Source organism: Mustela lutreola, chromosome 1 (genome assembly GCF_030435805.1).
Source record: "Mustela lutreola isolate mMusLut2 chromosome 1, mMusLut2.pri, whole genome shotgun sequence".
Taxonomy (NCBI): Eukaryota; Metazoa; Chordata; class Mammalia; order Carnivora; family Mustelidae; genus Mustela; species Mustela lutreola.
In genome coordinates this window covers 261,127,956-261,148,742 of record NC_081290.1, presented here as the reverse complement: position 1 = coordinate 261,148,742, position 20,787 = coordinate 261,127,956, and the positions used below count along the sequence as shown (strand labels likewise).

Below are 20,787 nucleotides of genomic sequence, written 5' to 3'. Positions count from 1 at the left end.
AGAAATAGGAATGAGGTCCACCTTTGCCCTGCAGAAGACAAATCCGTTGTGTCATTATCCCTTTTCTTACTTTCTTTTTTGGGTCAGAACAAAGAAATCAGTGACATTTGGAAACAAAGGAATATTCTGGCACTAGTCCAAGAGAGAGACCCTGAATCCTAGTCTATCAAATTCCTGTCTACCAGAGTGCCAGATTATTTGGCTTTTCACCTGGCCTTTCTGCAGGATCCCACCTTATAACCCATTGAAATCTGAAGGGCACATCTTTGGATCTGAGTGGCAGCCTGGGGTACTTGAACCTGGGCTTCAGCCAGTTAGCACCGCAGGGGAAAGCCCGTGGAAGGAGTGTCAGAACAAAGGTGGGTCGGGGGCGCGGGGGTGGACATACAGTCATGTCTGATGGATGCCATGTAGAGACGGTGTCACAACACAAGCAGCTCCAATGACTTATAAATAAACCCTATCCCCCATCCCTTAGAGGGAAGGAAAAGATCTGTGTGAGGGAGAATCCAGCCAGTTTTGTTTCCCTAGAGAATAAAGGCAGAAGCATGGGCTGATTTTTGTGATGACAGATCAATCGCCGTTTCATTTCCTGGGAGAGGTGGCTTGGTGATTCCTGGTTTCCCTGGCAGAGACTGAACCCCTGAAACTTACCAAGGGAGTCAGGGCAAGAAAATGAGGGGAATCTCCAAGGCAAGCAGCCGTTCAGAGATCTCACCCCCTTGTAGATCCGGTTCTAGGCACCCTGTCCATTCAGCCAAGGATTAGAAAATTTCGCAAAGCAAACATCAGTGCATTCTGCATAGGGCTTTTCAAAAGCACTGGGCAATTCCATAAGGTCAGGGAGCAGAGGGCACAAGAGAATAATTCAGAGAAGGGGGGGGGTCAGTCTCCTGACTTTTCTGGGGTGCACCAGAGAGGAGAACCTAGGGTGCAAGTGAGCGTGGGCTCCTGTGTGTGTGTGTGTGTGTGTGTGTGTGTGGGAGGGGCTCGGGGCTGGTGTTGGCAAGGAAGGCTTCTCACCATTTCTCTTCCGTGCCTCCTCCTTTGTCACTTTCTGCTGTGCCATGACATTCTGGGGCGAGCGCCTCCCTGAGCTGGGCTTCCCTGATTCGTTGCTGATGACAGAGCCATTCTCACTGGGCGACCTGCTGGAAGTAACCATAGCAACAGGAAGATGGTAAGTTCCGACTCCAGAGCCTCCTCTCAAGGTTATTTTATTTGCGGTTTATGTCTGTCGCCTTTCATTCTGGCTTTATCCACAAAGAAGAAATGATACAGGAAAAGAAAACAGCAAAAACCAAAACAAAACTAGCCTCACACTACCTCATGGGGTAAGCGTGTGGCCATGGGGAAGTCTGCTGTTTACAGGGAGTGCTTAGCTCTGCAGAGAAGTTCAGCGAGCGTGGCCCTCAGGTCCCATCTCTGCTCCATTAACTCCCAGTGACTGTGGAAGCGGTGGTGATGGTGTTTGGAAGCATGCCCCCTTTTTAAAACACAGTGCTCTGAAGAGGGTTGGAGAGCGCTGGATTCAGGGGGCATCTGCGGGCACATGCACAAGACACAAGGTTCTCTTTGGCGATTCCCTTTATGGAGTAGACCTTGACCACTAAAGTTGAAGTCACCGCGTCACTGCGTTTATCACTTTGCCTCCCACACGGCCACGCGTGGGCACACACATGCTTTATAACTGTGTTAACGGGCAAACCAATCTGAGCTGCTTGGCCCTTCAGGAGGTGCTTCGTGGGCACCAGCTCTGCCGGGCGTCAAGCCATGTGTCCTGGTATACAGAGACACAAAGACGCCCCCTCCGTGTTCTCCAAGAGCTCCCCATCGGAAGCACCAGCTGGGTGCCAAGGGCTACACAAATGGTTTCAGAACTCTTCATGAATCGTAGGGACAAACCACTGGTCTGGTGACTGTCACCCTTGTTTCCGCAAGTGAAGGATGTGACACTGGCGGTGGGCGGTTTTGTCCCTGGCTAAGCTAGGAAGCAGCAGATCCGTCCTGGAAACCAGGGCTCCCCCTGCAGGTAGGGGCTCTCCCCACATGCCAGAGCCCCTCTCCTTCACAGTCTCCTAAAACATACGGTTAGAGCCCTGGGGCAAGCCAGGGGCTGCCTTCCCTTCTCTTGGGGCCCTTTCTGGTCTTCTGGGACTCTCTGGGAAATGAGCTTTTGGAGCGGCTGCTGCGGTTCGTGCTTCCTTAGGCCTCAGATTGTCATAAACACCAACTGCCTTCCCTTCTGTGGAGACAGTCAGAGGCAGGTATCCAGAGGCCTCATCAAACCCCTTATTCTTCTACCGTTGATGGTATGAATTCAGAACATAAAGGCATCCAGCCCCTACGATGGAAGATGGGCTGGAATGACATGGAGCCCTTGACCAGTAAGTAAGCAGCTTCTAAAGTGATTGCTCCTCTTTCTTCCCCTCCCCCTTCTCTCCCCATCCTCTGGGAATTTCAGAACCCCAAAACCACCACCAGTGAAAGGGCCGGCTCCCATCCACGGGATGAGGCCACATCTGCCCAGGGGTTCCACAGAACAACAGAGCCAAATGAGATGGTCCTGGCTGACGTGCTTCAGGCCAGTATAAGTTTAGGAAGTCTTGTTTATTATCTTCCTTCTTTGGGTGACCTAATGCACTTCAGCATATCAAAGGCTTTGATCAGTTCTGTAAAGAGACTCCTCTCCTTTGGTTTAACCCAGCATTTCTGGGTTTATTTGGCCCCAGATCTCTTTTACCACAAGACAGTAATATGAACAATACAGCTTGGGAAAGTATGGATAAGGTATTCACTTATTAAATATACATTATTTACCCAATAGCTCTTTGATCACTGAGTCCTAGATATACACAGACACGTCCACAGAGAACACATAAGCCCTGGGATTGTTTTCAGAATGGCACCTCCTCTTCCAACTGGCTTTATTGGGACAGCAAGACTCTCACTGAGGTCCAGAGAGGAAGAAAGAGGAAAGGCTTCTTGTAACCTATTTTATGTTCACAAAATACTTAATGGTATTTGTAGCATTTGCATATCTTTCTTTATTTGATCCTGAAACGATTTTCTGGCTGTTCCTTTCACTCCAGGGAAAGGCATGAATGAGCACATTCCTGGAGAGAAACTATACCTCTGCTTTACTCTTTCGTCAGCTTATAATCTTATGTCTACATGGGGCCATCAACATCTGGTCAAAAACAGAAAGTGAAATTTGTATGTGTCCATGTCCACTCACAGGACAGTAGCAAAGATGTTTCTGAAAGCAAGAAAGGGCCACCTGTGAGGCTATAGTTTTAGGCTGTTGAACTCAGTAGGCCCCCTTCTGGGGATATGGGTGTACGTAGAGGTTGGATGAAGGGGTGAGGAGGATTAATCAATCAGTTGCTGAACAGTTATGGTCAATCACCAAATTGAATGGCTGTCCCTACGAGGTTGATCCTCACCCATTGATCCTGGCCACAGACCAACAAAATAGCATCACCAACAGCCTTGGCTAGAGGGACAGGGCCTGCAATGCTTGACTGTTTGCAAGTGGCTAAATGCTCAGATTTCAGTTTTAAACCAGTTTTAAAAATAGATTTCAAAATCGAGATATTTTAGCGACCATCAAATTTCTGGTTTCTCCTGTTTTTCACTTGTGAAACTTTCTGGATCACCTAACAGACCCATTCTGAGAGGGCATGTGGTCCTCAACCAGCAGGAGCGAGGGAACTGATTGGCAAGATGGAAAGCCAGAAAAATAAATGCATGATGAGTTTGCTGTTGGTTTTAGCATCTTTGTTTCTTTCCCTAATGACTCCCATGGTCAGCTGAACTTGAACAGAGGTGAGCTTTCTCGAATAGCTTTGGCAATGAGAGAGCTAGACCTTAGCAAAATTCTATTTTTACAGTAATGTTATGAAGCAAATGTAGAAATCATTCAGTGGTGTAGACATTGTTTTCTTTATCTATATTTGTTTCATAAGCTATTATTTCTTTTACTAAAGATTTTATTTATTTATTTATTTGACAGAAAGATCACAAGTAGACAGAGAGGCAGGCAGAGAGAGAGAGAGAGAGGAAGAAGCAGGCTCCCCGCTGAGCAGAGAGCCCGATGTGGAGTTCGAACCCAGGACCCTGAGATCATGACCTGAGCCAAAGGCAGAGGCTTTAACCCACTGAGCCACCCAGGCGCCCCTAAGCTATTATTTCTTAATAAAATTCCCAGGGTAAGTAATTGAACTTGATTACCAAAAGTAGACTCCTTGCTAATTCAAGAAGAAATGCTTGTTCTAAAAAAATTTTTTTAAAATAAATTTTTATACTACTTAAATCACTCAGCTAGAATGAGTAAAAAGGAATTTTTATTCTTCCCAGCAGTGCTGTGTTAATATCCTAATTTCAGTAATTCTATGTATTTCTTTTCAGGGTCCTCTGGTAGGTGATAAATAAGTTGTTACCATGCCTTTATTGTATTTGGCAAAGATCATAATGAGAATAATTACTGTAAGCAATTCTATTTGCCAGTCAATTCAGATAATTCATCTATTGCTTTGCCATATGTTTCAATTCTTCGTGCTGGGGCAGACCGTTGTAGTTGTGATTCTGATTTATTCCCACCTCCCTGTAACCAAGCTTTGGTGGTCTCCTCCCATATTAACTCTGGACTAGACATGTGTCTTACTTTGGCCAAAAGGACAGTAGCAAACATGACACTGGCAAAGATTTGAGACGTGCCCGCATTTGGAAGTTTGTTTTCTTGCTGCCCTTAGCACCCTGTAAGCACCCTGTGAGAAAGCCAAAGTGAACCTGCTAGAAAATGGGAGACCATGTGGCAGGGAGCCCCAGTTACCAGGCCAACCTAGCTAACCTACTGCCTGACTACAGATTCATGAGTGAGCCCAGCTAGATCAACCAAGCCTGGCTCAGCCCAGAACCACCACCTACCTGAGCTCAGCCAAAACTGCCAACCCACAAAAATCAAGAGCTGAAGAAATCGTGGTTGTTTTGAGCTGCTAAGCTTTGGAGGAATCTGTGGCAGAGCAATAGAGAGCTAATCCATATCTCTTCAACCTTCGTTCCTACCCAAGCTGGAATCCTACCTGCTGTTTCTCTCTAGATCTTTCTGAGGTACCAAGAACTCCTGGAGGGAAAAACACAGAGCCTTGTTGCATGACTCCAGTGCAAAATTTGTGTATTTGACACAGACAATCCTTCCATCCCCCTTCATAGAACTCCTTTCTCTTGGCTTCTTGGAATCCATTCTTGCTTTGTCCTCCCCATGACTTTTTTTCCAATGCTTTTCAGTCACCTATGCTGATTCTCCATCATCTAGACCTCTAATCATGGCAATGTTCCAGGGGTCAGGTCTTGGATCTCTTCTCTACCTATATACTCTCCTAGGTAACTTTGTTCAGTGTCATAGCTTTAAACAACTAAATGCTGACAACTCCTCCATTTATATTTCTACTCTGGACCCCTCCTCTGAACTGCACATTCATTCAGCTAGTTGAGTTCTGAGGACTTCCACTTGGATGTCTTAGAGGCATGTGAAACTTACTGTGTCCACATCCAAACTTGTGATCATCTCCTACAGATTTCTTCTCTTCTGATCCTCTCCAACACAACCTGTAGCAAATGTGTCCCTCTCTATTTCCATTCCTCACAGCAGTCTATCAGCAAAGCAAGTCTTGTGAGCTCTTCAAAAACGTGTCTAGAATCCCATCACTTCTCACAGCACAGCGCCTTGGCCCACACCTCCATGTCTCACCGGGACTATAGTAACAGCCTCCTGATTACCTCTCTGCTTCCACTCCGTCTCTCTACCATTGGTTGTCCACACAACAGCCAGAGTGAGGCTTTACAACTATATGTCACAGCATGTCACTGTTCTTCTCAAAACCTCCAAGGACTTCTGATCTTCCCTCAAAATAAAATATCAAGTCCAGACTTTGGTCTGTAGAGCTTGACATGTTCAACTTCAGGCAACTTCTCTGACCCATCTGTCACCACTTCCTCCCTCGTTCACTTCGGCCTCCTTGGCCTTCTGGCTCTTCTTCAAGCACATGAAGAGATTTCCTCCTCAGGGCTTTGCACATCCTGTTCCATCTGCTCAAAATATCTTTGTCCAAGATAGCCTTGAGGCTTACACATCATTTCATTCAGGGCTTTCTCAAGTGTTACTTAGCCAGAAAATCTTTCCTTGACTTCCGGGCTAAAATAGCATCATGCCCCGCCCCCTTCCATTGCTCTATCCTCTTACCATGTTGTGGTTTTCTTCTCCATACCCATCACCACCCAATTTACTGTGCATCTATTTCTCCATTTTTTTATTTCCTAGCTCTCCCCACCAGATTGTAAGCACCATGAGAGTAGGAACTGTGTCTTGTTCACTGCAGTATCCCCAGGGAAGAGCATTCAGCAAATATCTGTTAGGTGAAGGGAGGGAGAGTAGGAAGGAGGCAGGGGTGATGTAGCTCTCCCAGCCTCCACTGTGGTCTCAGGCAAAGGAGAAAAGGGACTTGGCAATGGGAGTTGATTTGGCCAGCCAACAGGGCTTGCCATAGAGAGTTCATTACCTCTTTATAAGACTATTGTAAAGTCCTTACAGCCAGTCTCCTGGCCTCTAGCCTAACCTCTCCCATCTATCATCCACACTGCTACTGGAGTAGTCTTTCTAAAATACAAGCTGGATGTCACTGTCTTGCAGAAGAACTTTCAGTGGTTTCCCACTGCCCAGAGAATATAGGTCAAACTCCTGAGCGTGGCCATCGAGCCCCTCCACAATTTCTATCCATCTGGTTTCATCCTCCACTGCACCCCAACACTGTGAACTATAAACCCTAGGGACATTCACCAGTGCCTGAATGTGTGCTGGTCCCTCTTTTTTCCCAGCTCCTTTGGACTGGACGCCTTTCTCTCTCCCTAGCTGTTGACACTCCACTCACCCCCTGAGGCCCAGGTAGAACACAAGCTCCTCCACCACCTTTACCTTATCAGAATTAAGCTCTTTCTCCTCTCTTTCCACAGCACTTCGTTTAGACTCCCCTATGAGCACTCATATGTCATGCTTGGTTTCCAGATATTTCTCTCTCTATCCCTCTGTCATGAGATCCTTGGGGTCAGGACTCAATTGCAAACCTTTCTGTAGCCTTTCCAATGCATATCAAAGTGCTCTGCTAATGGTAAAACTCCTAAAATTAAAAAAAAAAAAAAGTTTATCTATTTATTTTAGCAGGGGATGGGCAGAGGGAGAGGGAGAGAGATAATCTCAAGCAGACTTTCCACCGAGTGTGGAGCCCAATACAGGGCTCAATCTCATAACCCTAATCCCATGACCTCACAATCATGACCTGAGCTGAAACCAAGAGACAGATGCTTAAACAACTAAGCCACCCAGGTGCTCCCTCGTTTTCAAGCTCAAATCACGAACTCTTGAAAAATGGCCAGATAAAAAATCCAATTCTACTGAATCAAGGGCACTGTTTCTAAGACAAGTTTAAAAATACAAGTGCGACACCAGTGTCCAATTCGTTGTAATACATATGAAAGCTGAAACTCTGCTGTTGTGGCTGATCAGTGACATAAAACCTCACAAAGCATGGCTCGTGAGAAGCCAGTGTTATGATCCTTGTCATCGCTCTTAGTCTCCTTCTCAAACATTCAAAACAAGCATGAGGGGGAATTTTCTTTTTTTTATTATCCTATAACGTATTATTTGCCTCAGGGATACAGGTCTGTGAATCATCAGGCTTGCACACTTGGCAGCACTCACCACAGCACATACCCTCCCCAGTGTCCATCACCCAGCCACCCTCTCCCTACCCCCCACCCCCAACAACCCTCAGTTTTTTGTGTGAGATTAAGAGTCTTTAATGGTTTGTCTCCCTCCTGATCCCATCTTGTTTCATTTATGAAGGGGAATTTTTGAAGAGAAAAGTAGTATTAACTCAAGGGCTTCAGCTGCTCTCACCATCAATGATTCCCTTTGCTGGGGGTGAGGGAGGCAGAAGTCGGTCCCATGCCTACCTCTTTCTGGTTTCGGTGGACTTGGCCGTCTTGATGGTGCTTCCGTCCTGGACGATGTCTCTTTCCTGAGAGGCAGGAGGATCTCTAACAGGGAGTGGGAGGACCACCGTTTCCTGAGTCACAGGGACGACCTCCTCATCTGCCCCTTGCTGGCCCAGGTGCTGCTTGGCATAATCAAAGCCTTGCACAGGCTGCAAAGAGGAAATGGATCTGTGGTCAGATTTGTGAGCGTGACTCGAAATGATGGCTTTAAGAGAAGAGAGTGCATGAGACAGGACCACACTTAGCTTTCTGATGAACAACCGTGAACTCAAATCTCCCCCGTAATTCCTGTCTGCAAAATCAGAATCCGTGCTCATTTCACCCAGCTACAGAATCTCCCTAGACAAGACTTACTTGGAAAAATGATGACTATAAGCAAGACCCAAGTACGTGTGTGAGAACAGACTTCTCTCAAGAATCTTAAACCACCAATCTGAAGTCACTAGATACTGCTCACGAGCGACTCTTAATTGATACGTGATCTGTCTTGGAACGTCCTGTCATCCCTGAACTCCGCTTTCACATGGCTTTATGCGTAGTAAGAGGCGTGTGACTTTGCCAGGTGGATTCAAAGCTGAACCTCAGTTTTCTCATCTGAGAAATGAACACCATCACCTGGGCTTTACCTACACCACCCCTCAGTCTTAAAGGGGAATAGAGGCTCTGAAAACAGAGAGAAAGAAATGTGCTTCCACATGTGAAGACCATCATTAATAATAAAATGGGATTTGGGGAATCTTACTCGACTCCAGACCTACGGCTCTCCTATGATTCATTACTGGGTAATTAGCAAGGCTTTTATTGCACAATGTCTGAAATCCCAAGTGAATAGGGCAGCTGTGAACAAAACCCAACAGACGTCTATTAGTGGGGCAATAAAAAACCAAGAGGCGTGTTTAAACAATTCCTGAGAGTGTCTCTGTTCTGTTTTCCACCCCAGAGCAGCACAACAGTGATTCAGGGCAGGACAGTGGGGTGTTGGGGAGCACCAGCTCTGAAACAGGCTGCCTGGGTTCCACTCCTGGTTCCCCCACGTATTAGCTAGGTGGCCTTGGGTAAGACATTGAAATTCTCAGCATATTGGCTTCCTCATCTGGTGAAGTGGAGATCATAGTAGGGTAAATAGGATTAAATGTATAAGTATGTGAAAGTGATTTAATCACCCTCAAAGACACGCTGCACGGATTGAGTAGTAAATGCATGTTCATCATTTAGTGACCTGCCTGTCCCAGGTGAAGTTCTTAGTCGGTATTAGTTAATATTGTTCACCTTCCTATTAAATCACAGGCCAGGGGAAATAGAAATCTGTGATTCTCTTCAAGAAAATCTGGGGATGAAACTCAACCTCCACCACGTGGGTTCCCTTAGAACCTGACATGGTGAGGACACCCGCCTTCAGCAGTGAATTTGGCTAAGAAATGTAACGAGGAGCATCCGGCTACACGGAATGGTCTAGGGCTGTGGCCCAACGTGTCGAATCCTCCTACCGCATCTCAGGACAGGAGGGAGTTTTATTGCTAAATCCAGCAAGGCTTCCTTACGTCAGGCTGTCTGTAGCTCGGCCATGGACCACCGTTCCCCCAATTCCCAGGGAAACTCCCTGTGGGGAATGTGCCCAGCCTTCCCTCTGCACTGAGACACACACCGTGACCCAGATGGTGACCCCGGACATTTTGTGCCAGGATCTGGCAACGCGCTTCTGAAACAATGTTTGTCGGTTCGTTTCCCTCCCTCCAGTGGGGCCACATGAAACAGAATGAGCCTTTGAACCGCCTAGTCATGCTCCTAGACTGCTGGATCGCCTGCTCTTCCAATCGACGGTCACCAAGGGGATTCGACGGAAATGTTTCTAGAAGCTGACCTTTCCTCCCCAGGTCCACTGTTTTATTGTCTCCTGGCTCCGTCTTGTTGCTTCCATTAAGGTCTTTTCTAGGCTCACCCTTGACAAGCTTCTAAAGCTATTTCTCTGAAAACCACTCAGGTCATGTCATTCCCCCATTAAAATTATTTCACAGCACTCAAACCCTTTAGCAAGGCATTCGGACCCCACCCAGCCTGGCACGACCCACCCGCTCAGCCATACTTCCTGTGGGCCCCTTTTCCGTAGTACTCCCATGCCTCCATGACCCTATTTAATGTAGTGCTGACTGTAGTTCATGGGCACTGGCCTGTGCCAGGGACTGTGCCTGATGCTGGAGATATGAAGATGAGTAAGAGCGGGCCCCCACCCTCAAGGAGGCTTTGATACTACTGGTAGAGTGCCGAGTGCGTGACATCAATTATCACACTTCATGCCCACCGTGGTTCAAGGAGGTGGGTATTCTTATGATGAGTCCCCACTTTAAAGATAAAGAAACTGAGATGTGGAGAGCGTAAGCCACGTCCCCAGACCATGTGGCTGGTCTTTGGTGAGGTCGAGATTTGCATCCAGTTCTGTGTGACACAGAACCAGAACATCTAACCACTGCCTAGTGATTCTTCCTGTGGCCTCTGCTCTCCTTCTGAAGCCCGCCATCTTGGTTGGGCATCTGCTACTGTATTTGGCTTGGCTCCTGTGCTGAGACTCCTGGCCTGGGCAAGGAATTGAGAGTCTCTAATGATGGCTAAGATTGCCGAGGAACCTAGAGAACAACAAGCTGGCTCTGGCCTTCTCCCTCTTGCCCCCACTCTCCCTGTATTTGGCCCCTCACCCTTTACCTTGGGTTGAAGTTATCTGCTAGATACTTTAGGGGACTGCGTTGACAATGAGTGAGCAGAAAGAGAAACATTAAAGAATGACAAGGTCAAGGGTGGCCTACTGTTAATTACATTAATAATAACAGTTCTCACATATGTTCAATACTTATAGCTTGCAAAACATTGACACCTCATTTCATGCCCACAACCACCCTGTGGGGGAAGCAGGGCAAACATCACAGTCTTCATTTTACAGGTAAGAACACAAAAGCTGAGAGGTTCAGTGACTTTCCAAAGATCACACAGCTAAGTGGTGAGAGACTCAAGACTAGTCCCTTACTCTTCTGACTGGTGGGTAATGGTCTTTCAACCTTCAATTTGAAAAATCACCTATGATTTGTTAATTGCCCTTGGACGCACACTAGTGACCTCTGACACCATTGAGATATCATCAAGTATCTACAGTTGCTTCAATGAGTTTTGTAAAATTATCAGATCAAAATGATCCCCAACAATTTCAAAGGTAGACATGTTATCCTGACCTTTTAAGAAAAAAGCATGTATAATAATAAAGGCCAACCAATAGATGAATGGATACAGAAGATGTGGTTCATATATATATATATAATGTAATATTACTGAGCCACCAAAAAGAATGAAACCTTGCCATTTGCAATGACATGGTTGGAACTACAGGGTATTATGCTAAGCACAACAGGTCAGTCAGAGAAAGACAAATATCGTATGATTTCACTCATACATGGAATTTAAGAAACAAAACAGATGAACAAGAGGGAAGGAAAGAAAAAAAAAAATAAGATGAAACCAGAGGGAGAGAGACAAACTATAGAGACTCTTAATCACAGGAAACAAACAGCATTGTTGGAGGGGAGGTGGGTGAGGGATGGGGTAACTGGGTGATGGGAATTAAGGAGGGCATGTGATGTGATGAGCACTGGGGGTTATATACAACTGATGAATCACTGAACTGTACTTCTGAGACTAATAATACACCATATGTTAATTGATTTTAAATTAAAAAAATAAAGACCAACTTGTAGGTAATATTTATGTGAGGCACAGCTCAAAGTAACTTTCATAGCTCAGTTAATCTTTCCAACAACCTATAAGTAAATACTGTTATCATCCCCCATTTCACAGATGGGAAAACTGAGGCACAAAGAGGTTAAGTACAGGTCACACAAGAGTATGTGAAAGAGAGGAAACAGCCGGGCGTCTTTAGGGGGTGACTGACCTGTCCCGAGCAGATGGTCATGCCAACCATTGCGGGCCCTCCAAGCTCCATCCTGCATCTGGATGTGGCCCTAACTACTTTCCCGTAAGGCTGCCTGTTCCAGGGAGCCATGTTCTCATCAATTACATGAAGGGAACCACTGGGCAAAGGCTGTGAATCCAATGAAGAAAGAGTAAAGAGAAATGAACCGGGAAAAAAGAATGTCACAATAACCCTGATGCCTGGCCCTCAGGCATTTATCATCTTCTCAGCATTCAACCTGCAGAAGCCCAGCTGACCACCAAGGTTAACAGCGTTCCGTCTATGGTATCTTGTCTCTGCAGAAGGGCGGTGGCGTGCACGCACCAGCCTCGGCTCCCAGGACAGGCGCGTATGCGCACTCACTCACCTCTGCTTAGCCTCTCAAGTCTATTACAGAGTCTCAGCAGGGATCCCCGGGAATGTCGTGGGACACCGCAGCCTGCATTCTAGAGACGCAGGGATGTCCCTGGAGATGAGGAGGCCATCCTCCCGCTCTCTGGATTGGTCACAAAGGCAAACTTTTTCATCCCGCCCTGTCCCTTGGCATTAAGTGAATTCTGTTCACACACACGGTTGGCGAGGAGTGATGCAGGCGGCTCTGTCCTCTCAAACACTGCAGTGTCCCTGGATTGCAAGAGCAGAAGGACTGCAGTAAGAAAGAGGCAGTTCCACCCCGCTGGCTTCCTGGGATAAAAGGGCTTTGCAAATCAAAGCGCTCAGCCCTGCCTCATCAAGGGAGAAAGCAACCAGCGCGCCACCCGCAAGTGAAGCCAGAACGTAAATTGGCTTGGTTGTCAACATCCGCCAAGCATCTCTTCAAGCACCACGCCCCAGGTAGGAACATGGAAGGGGCGACGAAAACCCACAAACATGAATCTCTTCCAGCTTCCAACAGCTTTCCAGCCAGAAGCTGTGCTGAAATCATGGGCTGCCCACCTCACCTTGGCAAATTAATAAAATTCAGGCTTAATCTGTAACACAAAGTTGGCATTTACAACCTCTGTGTGGCAGGTTTTGCATTCCTGGGCTCGGCTGCAATTAGATTCTGGTAATTACTGTTATGTCTGAAAGGCTCAGTTTGTAACTAAGCTAAGATGGGAATCAAATACCCCTTCTTGGAAGGGCTTCATGTCTCATTGCTTGGACCATTGCCAACACAGTGCTGCTTCTGGAAAGCGGGTGCCTTTGGGGCGACAGAAACAGAACAACATTCTTTTGGAGTTTGGCTCTTTCATAGACAGAATGTCTGATCAAACTGCAGCGTTGTAACAGGTGAATTAGTTTAATAAACAACAAAATCCATTTGACTTCCTTTGCCCAAGCGAGGTGCGACCATCCAGAAAGGACTAGGCAGGCATGACTCCTGGAAGGACCATCTCCATGACATTCATTCCAACAGAATGGAATTCCTTTTGCCATTTCATTCCTGCACAGGTGGAGAGAGTCAGAAGTTCTGTGCTGAAAGAGGAGTTTACCTGCCAAATCTCAGGGTTCAGGAAGGTGTAAAACGGGGATAGAGCCCAAACACACAGGTCTGAGCCACAGTCGTTCCTCTGCCGCTAGTTAGGTTACTTTGGACACATTCCCACAGTTGCTCTTTTCCTTCGGGTTTCTCAACAGTAATATGAAAATAATAAAACCTGGACCAACTGCAACCAATCTTATCGGGCTGCCGTGATGAGCTAACGAGATGACAGACCCAGAAGAAGCTGGCAAATGGTGGGGCGTTATTGAAACATCAGGCATTAGAGATTATCATATTTTCCTCAGAGAGGAAATATTATTTTCCTCCCTTCCCTCATGAAGGGAGCTATGTGACTGGAAGAGTAGCCTTCAGAATTTCCAGATTCCACTCTGCTCCCAGTCACCAGAGGTGTGGCAGCTGTGCAGGGTGGACGGGCTCCCAGCCACGCTTCAGTGGAGCTGCTGAATCGGTGTTCGATGGCCGCTGGGCCAAGGCTCTGCAGTTTGTCCGTCATGGCAGCCTTTAGCGATATGCCGCTCCAGCCAATGGAAGGACCATTTTGAGAGTCTAATGAGTCCCGAAGATTCGGAGTCCCTGCATTCGGAGCTAACAGACCTGGTTCTGCCATCAGTTGTGCTGCTTACTAACTGTGTGATCTTAGGTTGCTTCTCTACAAAAGGAGGTTGTCAGATTAGGCGCCCTTTCAGGTCTACCTAGCTCCTGATTTTCTGTGCCTCAGTTTCCTCACCTGCAAAATAATGGTCCTTCCTTAAAACATTGCTGGGAGGATTGAGTTGCTGTCCGTAAAGCCATCGGAAGCACTTATGCTGAAGGCACAGCATTAGACAAGCATTCGCTATCATGTCCTGATTATAAACATAAAGGGTGTACAACGATGTGAATATGCTTAACAACACTGAATTATACACTTGAAAAGGGTTAAGAGGGTAAATTTTATATTATGTATAATTTTCTATAATTTTTTAAAGATCTAAAGAAAGAAAGTGTCTCCTCCAAAATGAGGGCTTGCTAGAATGTTTCTGAAGGTATTTGCAATGGCCTCAAAAGCCAACAGAGAAAAGGCAGGCAGAGTCCCTCCTCACCGCCTCACGCACCTTTGCTCTCTGAGGCAGGTTCATCATGGTGTCTGGCTTGAAGTCGTTCTTGTTCTTCCGGCAGAGCACGGCGGTGATGATGATGATGATGACCGTGACCACGGCAATGGGTGCCAGCACCGCAGCGATGATCCACAGGTTGTTGGGTGGATTCTTCACTACGGCTGTGGGAAAAGCAGAGGGAAGCACATGACAAGGAACACTAGGAGGAAGAAAGTAGCCCCTATACTCCTGGTCCCAAGTCATGAGATTGTGACATGAGGGTCTGGGATCAGAAGGGCTCTTGTCTTGAGCAAGTAACTCAAGATCTCTGAGTCTCTGTTTCCTCTTCTATAAAATGAGGCTGTCACTTTGTTAGGCAGCCAAGAGATGAGGGACAGGTGGACCTTTGCTGTGGTCCCTAGTAGGTTCTCAATAAATACTAGCCTTCACTATTACTAAGAGAAAGAGGAAGATGGATGGTATCAATTTTCCCTACAGGTGATGACCATGAATCCAAAGAGAAGAGAGAAGACATCTGAGGGTCAGAGTTGGACTGGAGGCAGTCCATCTCTCCTCGGAGAGATGTCTTTAAACAGTGGAGTGAAGTCACTTCTGAGTGATTGATTAAAAAACACAGCTGAGTAGATGGATCTACCCCCACCAAGGGTGGCTGGGGAAGCTTGGAAATGCCTTGGTCTAATCATAAAGAGCAGGTTGCTTTCAAAGCCGGAGTAAGGAGTAACTGAAGATATTGTCAGTAGGAAGAATGTGTTATTAGGTCAGGAGGTGCTTCTTTGGATGTGGGATTGGAACTAGTTAACCTACAAGGGGCAATGGGGTGATGGTCATGCTCTATATCAGGATAGGAATTAGGGGCACACAGGTGTATACAGCTGTCAAAAATCATTAAGTGATATACTTAAGATCTGACATTTTACTCTATATAAATTTTACCTAAACATCATAAACAAGTATTGAATTCTAGGCAACGATATACATGCTCAAGTATTTAGGGTCGAAGTTGCTGATGTTTGTAACTTATTCCGAAATGCATCAAGAAAAAATAAGATGGATTAGTGGCTGGATGGAAGGACAGACAAATAAATATGTGAAAATGAAAGCATAGTAAGATGGAATCTAGGTGGTGGGAACAAAGGGTGTTCACAGTATGGTTCTTTCAACTTTTTTATAAAGTGAGTTAGGAAAATGTAAAAAAGAAAAAGTCTTTGGCATAAGATGGATGAGTCTCCTCCATGATCACTGGCAGAGAAGCTTAGAAGATACTTTTGTCCAATCAAAAAGACCAATGTGTTCTTAGAACCGGAGTAAAAAAATAACCGTAACCAAAACAATAATCTAGAAAGAGTTATTGGAAGGGAGTGGGTCTATAGGAAATCTAGAAAAGAGAGTCAAAGGGCAGTTAAGAACTTGTCCATGTCATAGGAATGTGCCCCAACTGGCAGATGTGGGGAATCCAGCTGGGGTAGGTCTATCCTGGTGGACAAGATGGCTGCGAGTGGCTGTTTCAGCTTATTGATACTGTCCCCTAATCCCACCCAAGTTCTCTGCTCTCCTACACCCTAGGTAATCTCAGAGACTCATGGCTTTAAATACCATGTATGCTGGTGATGTTCAGGGATAGATCTCCAACCAGGACCACTACCCTGAACTCTAGATTCCTACATCCAACTACTAACTCAACTCCAACTGGATACTTAAGAGACATCTCAAATTTACTATGTCTAGAACCCAACTCCCAATTTCTCCTCCAAACTCATTCTTCTTGTGATAGTCTCCAACCCAATAAGTTGTGGCTCCTTCCTTCCAGTCATTTTGGTCAATACTTTGCTATCAATGTTGACCCTTCCCTTTTAAACTCACCCCAAATCCTATTCATTGACAAACTTTGTCATCTCCACCTTCTAAATAAATCCACAATCTGTTCACTTCTTTCTATCGCTGCTCCCGCTGTGGTCCAAGCTACCAACATCTCTTATTGAATTACTGCAGTGGCCTCCTACCTTGTCCCTTATCCTCTATAATCTATTTGAAACACAGCAGCAGAGCAATCCTTTAGAAACTCAGATCACAACACTCCTCTGCTCGAAACCTTCCAGGGGCTACCTCTCCCCTCAGAGTAAAGGCCAGAGTCCTTATAACTTCTAGAAGAGCCTAAGTTATCTGCTTTTCCAACCACCCTGTTATTTCTCTGGCCTTACAGCCCACTGCTCTTTCCTTAACTCACTACCAGCCTCCTACTGTTCCTCAAATGTGCTGGATATGGTCCTGTCTCAGGACCTTTGCACCAGTTTATTCTTCCACCTAGAGTGACTCTTCACCCAGACATCCATGGCCCCCTCGCTCACTTCTTTCAGGGCTGTAAACAAGTGTCACTACATCTACTCTCCATCAGATAGGAATCTCTGCCCCCAGCATTCTCCATCCCTCCATCTCCTCATCCTACTTAATTCTTCTCTTAAGCAGCGCCTCTCAAACCTGTGCATGTCAATTGCCTGGGAATCTTGTTCAAATGTACGATTCTGATTCTGTGAATTGGGGCAAGGCTTGAGATTCTGCCTTTCTAACAAGCTCCCACGTGGTGTCCATGCAACAGGCCCCCAGGCCACACATGGAATTGTAAGGCTTTAAAACAAGCATTACTCTCTGATGTGATACACATGTATTTGCTTATCCTCTGCCTCTCCATTAAAATGTACACTCCAAGAGAGTCAGGAGGTTTTGTTTTTTTTTTTCTCTTATTCATCGTTACACTCCGAGGGCCTAGAACAGGGTACTCAATTAGAAATTGAACGACTGTATAAATGAACTACCATTATCTCCGTTGCAATTTGGCTCCCCATGTACGTTTTTGTATGGCAAAGACTAAGGGCCAATTAAAGAAGTCTCATCTCTTTGGTAGTTCTAGTCTATATTTTAAATTAATATACTACCAGTCTGGTTTATATACCAGTCTTTTCTAAGTCTGCTTAGCATAAGTTGGTCCTCCTGGTCCTGCTGAATTCCAAGGGCTACTAGACCCACAAAGCTGAGGACAAGACTCCGGAACACTTTAGAGACCCCACTGGCAAGTGACACAGGATGAGTCGGCTGGTCTTTCTCTCCAACTTCAACGGCTCCTCATTAGCTAAGATCTTTCTCTCACCCAGCAGCACTAGGATCTGGAATTCTTTAGTATAAAAAAACTTCTTTTCCATAGTTTTTATCCATCAGTGATTAATCACATTATTAACTTCTGAAAACAGCTCATTAGATGATATGCTTCTGTTGACATCAAACATTTAATTGCTACTGCTTTTAGTAATTTGGTATTTACGAGTGAGTTTGATGCCATTAACATTTTTTTTTTTAAGATCTTATTTATTTATTTGACAGACAGAGATCACAAGCAGGCAGAGAGAGGGAGAAGCAGGCGCCCCGCCAAGCAGGGAGCCCAATGAAGGGCTCGGTCCCAGGACCCTGAGATCGTGACCTGAGCTGAAGGCAGAGGCTTTAACCCACTGAGCCACCCAGGTGCCCCACCATTAACATTTTTTAAAGCTTACGGTTTCCATGAAAAATAACCCTATGCCTCTTTTGGGTATGCTATTCTATCATGGTGAAGAAAAATGCAGAGCATATCAGAAGATGATACCCTAAATGTATATTTCATTAGCAAGAGTTAATATTTACATGTGTCTTTCTTTTACTTGGCTTTATCATTTTGGTGTCATGTTCCTTCTTGATGCAGTATGTAAAATCCTTTCACCTCTATTTAGATGGAAAGAGAATACATTTATCATATGTATATTAGTAAATTCATTTAACAGTCAAAGAGATAGTAAAGGTAGGTCAACCGAAATCATTCAAACCCAGTGCATTCATTGGTACAGTGATCTAAAACTGCAAAGTCATGTACAGAAGCGAAGAGGCAGGAATGGCTCCATAATTTGCCAGGACTTGGGGCAAGAAAAGACAATAAAGGGCAACGACACATTCTGAGCCTCTGCTGTGCGTGAGGCTCTGTGAGAAGTTCTTGGCTCAGGTGCTATTCTTACCCTCAGTTTGCAGATAAGGAAACTGAACCCCAGGGAGGTTGGATGGTTTTATGAAAAGTCATCTCTCTGAAATAAACAGTTTGCCAGTTCTAAGTTGGAATGGAGAGAGTGTGTGTGTGTGTGTGTGAGCGCACACGTGCAGGGGAGGGTCTGGCCCAAGGCCCAGTCACTGGCGAGCGCTCAGTCCATGTTACTCTCCTGCCCAAACACTCCCGTGGCTCTCATTCCACTCGGGGTGTGGTCTTTAGGGCTCAAGCAGTTGTGGTCCCTCACGTGCACCCTGACCTCACGATGTTACTCTCCTCCATCAGCCACATCTGCGCTGGGTCTCAAACCCTCCCCCTCTGTCTTGTCCCTCAGTAGCCCCAGGTGGTTGCTCACGGATCTTCTCCTTAAACCCCCAACCATTTTAAATCCCGACATTTACCTCCTTGACACCCCCCTGGCCTCCTCTGCTTCATTTTTTCCCAAAGCACTTATGAGCATCTAACATTTTATTTGCTTATTTTGCTTATTTGATCTGCCCATTCAGGAATGGAAACTCTGGAGGGCAGGGGTTTTGTCTGCTTTGTTCACTGCTATCTCTCCAGGGCCGGGAGAGTGCCAGGCACATAGCAGGCTCTCAAAAATATTTGTTGAAAGACTGAATGAACACAAATCCCCTTTGCCAAAGGATCAGGCTATTGCTTTCTTAAAGTGACATTTTTGCGGCAATGTCTGACAGCCAGGTAAGGTAAACCAGTCCCCACTTGGGTCAGCCTCATTGTGGGGAGAATCTTCCCCACTCCAGTGGCTGGATCACTGCCGTGAACGGCGCCTCCTTTCAGATCAGGTGGAGCAGGTGAAAACCTCCATCGGAAACATGGTCGATTCAGTAACGTTTGCTGTCGCCCACTCAGAGGTGATGGGAGGGGCAAGGGGCATCGCATTCTCCATCACAGGGCACTGCACGCAGGGCACTGCACCCTGGCCCTAGTGATTTAGAGACACTAGAACACACAGAATGTTAACACTCTCCCTTCAGAGGGACGAGGTGTTTGTTCAACACCACAATTCTCCATTTAAGGTGTTGATCTCAGGTTCACATTGCTGGCTGATTTCAAAACTTCAAAACTATTAAGAGAAAATGGCACCATATCCGCCAGGAAACCACTCCCACCAAGGTCACCAACTATTGCCAATTTTACCCAATCCAGTTCACCTCTGTCTTTATAGTACGTTGCCTCTCAAGAATAGAAGTTGACACTATAGCCACTTCCTTCTGGGACATTTCTTTCTTTGCTCATTTCTGGACCTTGTGCTCTTCCGGGCTTCTTCCCACCTCCCTGGCTCCTACTTCTCATTGTGGGCTCTAGTTCTTCCCTCTTGTAGACTCCCACCTATACTCATGGCTCTTCTGGTTCATCTCACCTGCTCGCTTAGCTCTCTCTGTCACCTGCGTCGATGACTCCAGGGTTCTAGCTCCTGAGCTCTGTGTGGATGTCTGCGCGGACATCTCAACTTTAACATGTCCAAATCGAACTCCCAATTCCATCTCCCCACTCTTGCTCCAACTCCAATAAAACTTTCTCTCCTGCCTCTCAACACATGACAGCACAAGCAGCACTCAAGCAAACATCTGGGAGTCATGTTTGATTCCTCTGACCCGGACCTCCTCCTGCCACACACAGAATCCATTGTCTTGCCCCATCAGCTCTGTCCCCCCCCAGAAGCTCCTAAATCCATCCACTTCTCTGATCTCTACCTCAAATACCTTCACCTCTCTCCTGGGCGCTTGCCATGGTTTTCACTCCTGTCCTCTACAGTTCGTTCTCTAGCTGGAGAGGGAGAAAGAGCTGAGGATGGAACCCCAGGGAACTCACAGAAAGACGATGCAGCAAAACCGAAGAAGCAAGTTGCCGACCTGACCAGATGTGGGGACGGAACCCACAGGGAGGGAAGGAGAGAGGCACAGAAGAGGAGACTCTGGGTTAAAGACATCATTTAGAAGCCGAGATTGCACAGGGTGGCCATCGTTTCAGGCAAAGCTGCGTCTGTGAGGGTGTGCGGACCAACAAGTGACTCCGCACCAACAAGGAAGCCGGACTCACCCGGATGAAGGCAGGAGACGAGCATGAGAGGCAAACCACAAGCCAAGATCCAGGTTCTTGAGGAGTGTGGACACCA

At 46.3% G+C, this 20,787-nt stretch overlaps 1 protein-coding gene across 10 annotated transcripts in view; it reads right to left on the bottom strand.

Moving 5' to 3' along the window:
• KIAA1549L (KIAA1549 like) overlaps nt 1-20,787 on the bottom strand; it is a 261,414-nt gene that overhangs the window by 66,798 nt on the left and 173,829 nt on the right. For 7 of the 10 annotated variants that reach the window (XM_059139243.1, XM_059139315.1, XM_059139272.1 and 4 more), the window contains 4 exons: nt 14,585-14,748; nt 11,984-12,133; nt 8,011-8,201; nt 1,024-1,151 (listed from right to left, as the gene is read on the bottom strand). In XM_059139243.1, coding sequence (XP_058995226.1) covers nt 1,024-1,151; nt 8,011-8,201; nt 11,984-12,133; nt 14,585-14,748 — 633 coding nt within the window. The remainder of the gene's footprint in view (nt 1-1,023; nt 1,152-8,010; nt 8,202-11,983; nt 12,134-14,584; nt 14,749-20,787) is intronic. The other 3 variants (XM_059139261.1, XM_059139325.1, XM_059139252.1) reach the window with 2 other exon arrangements.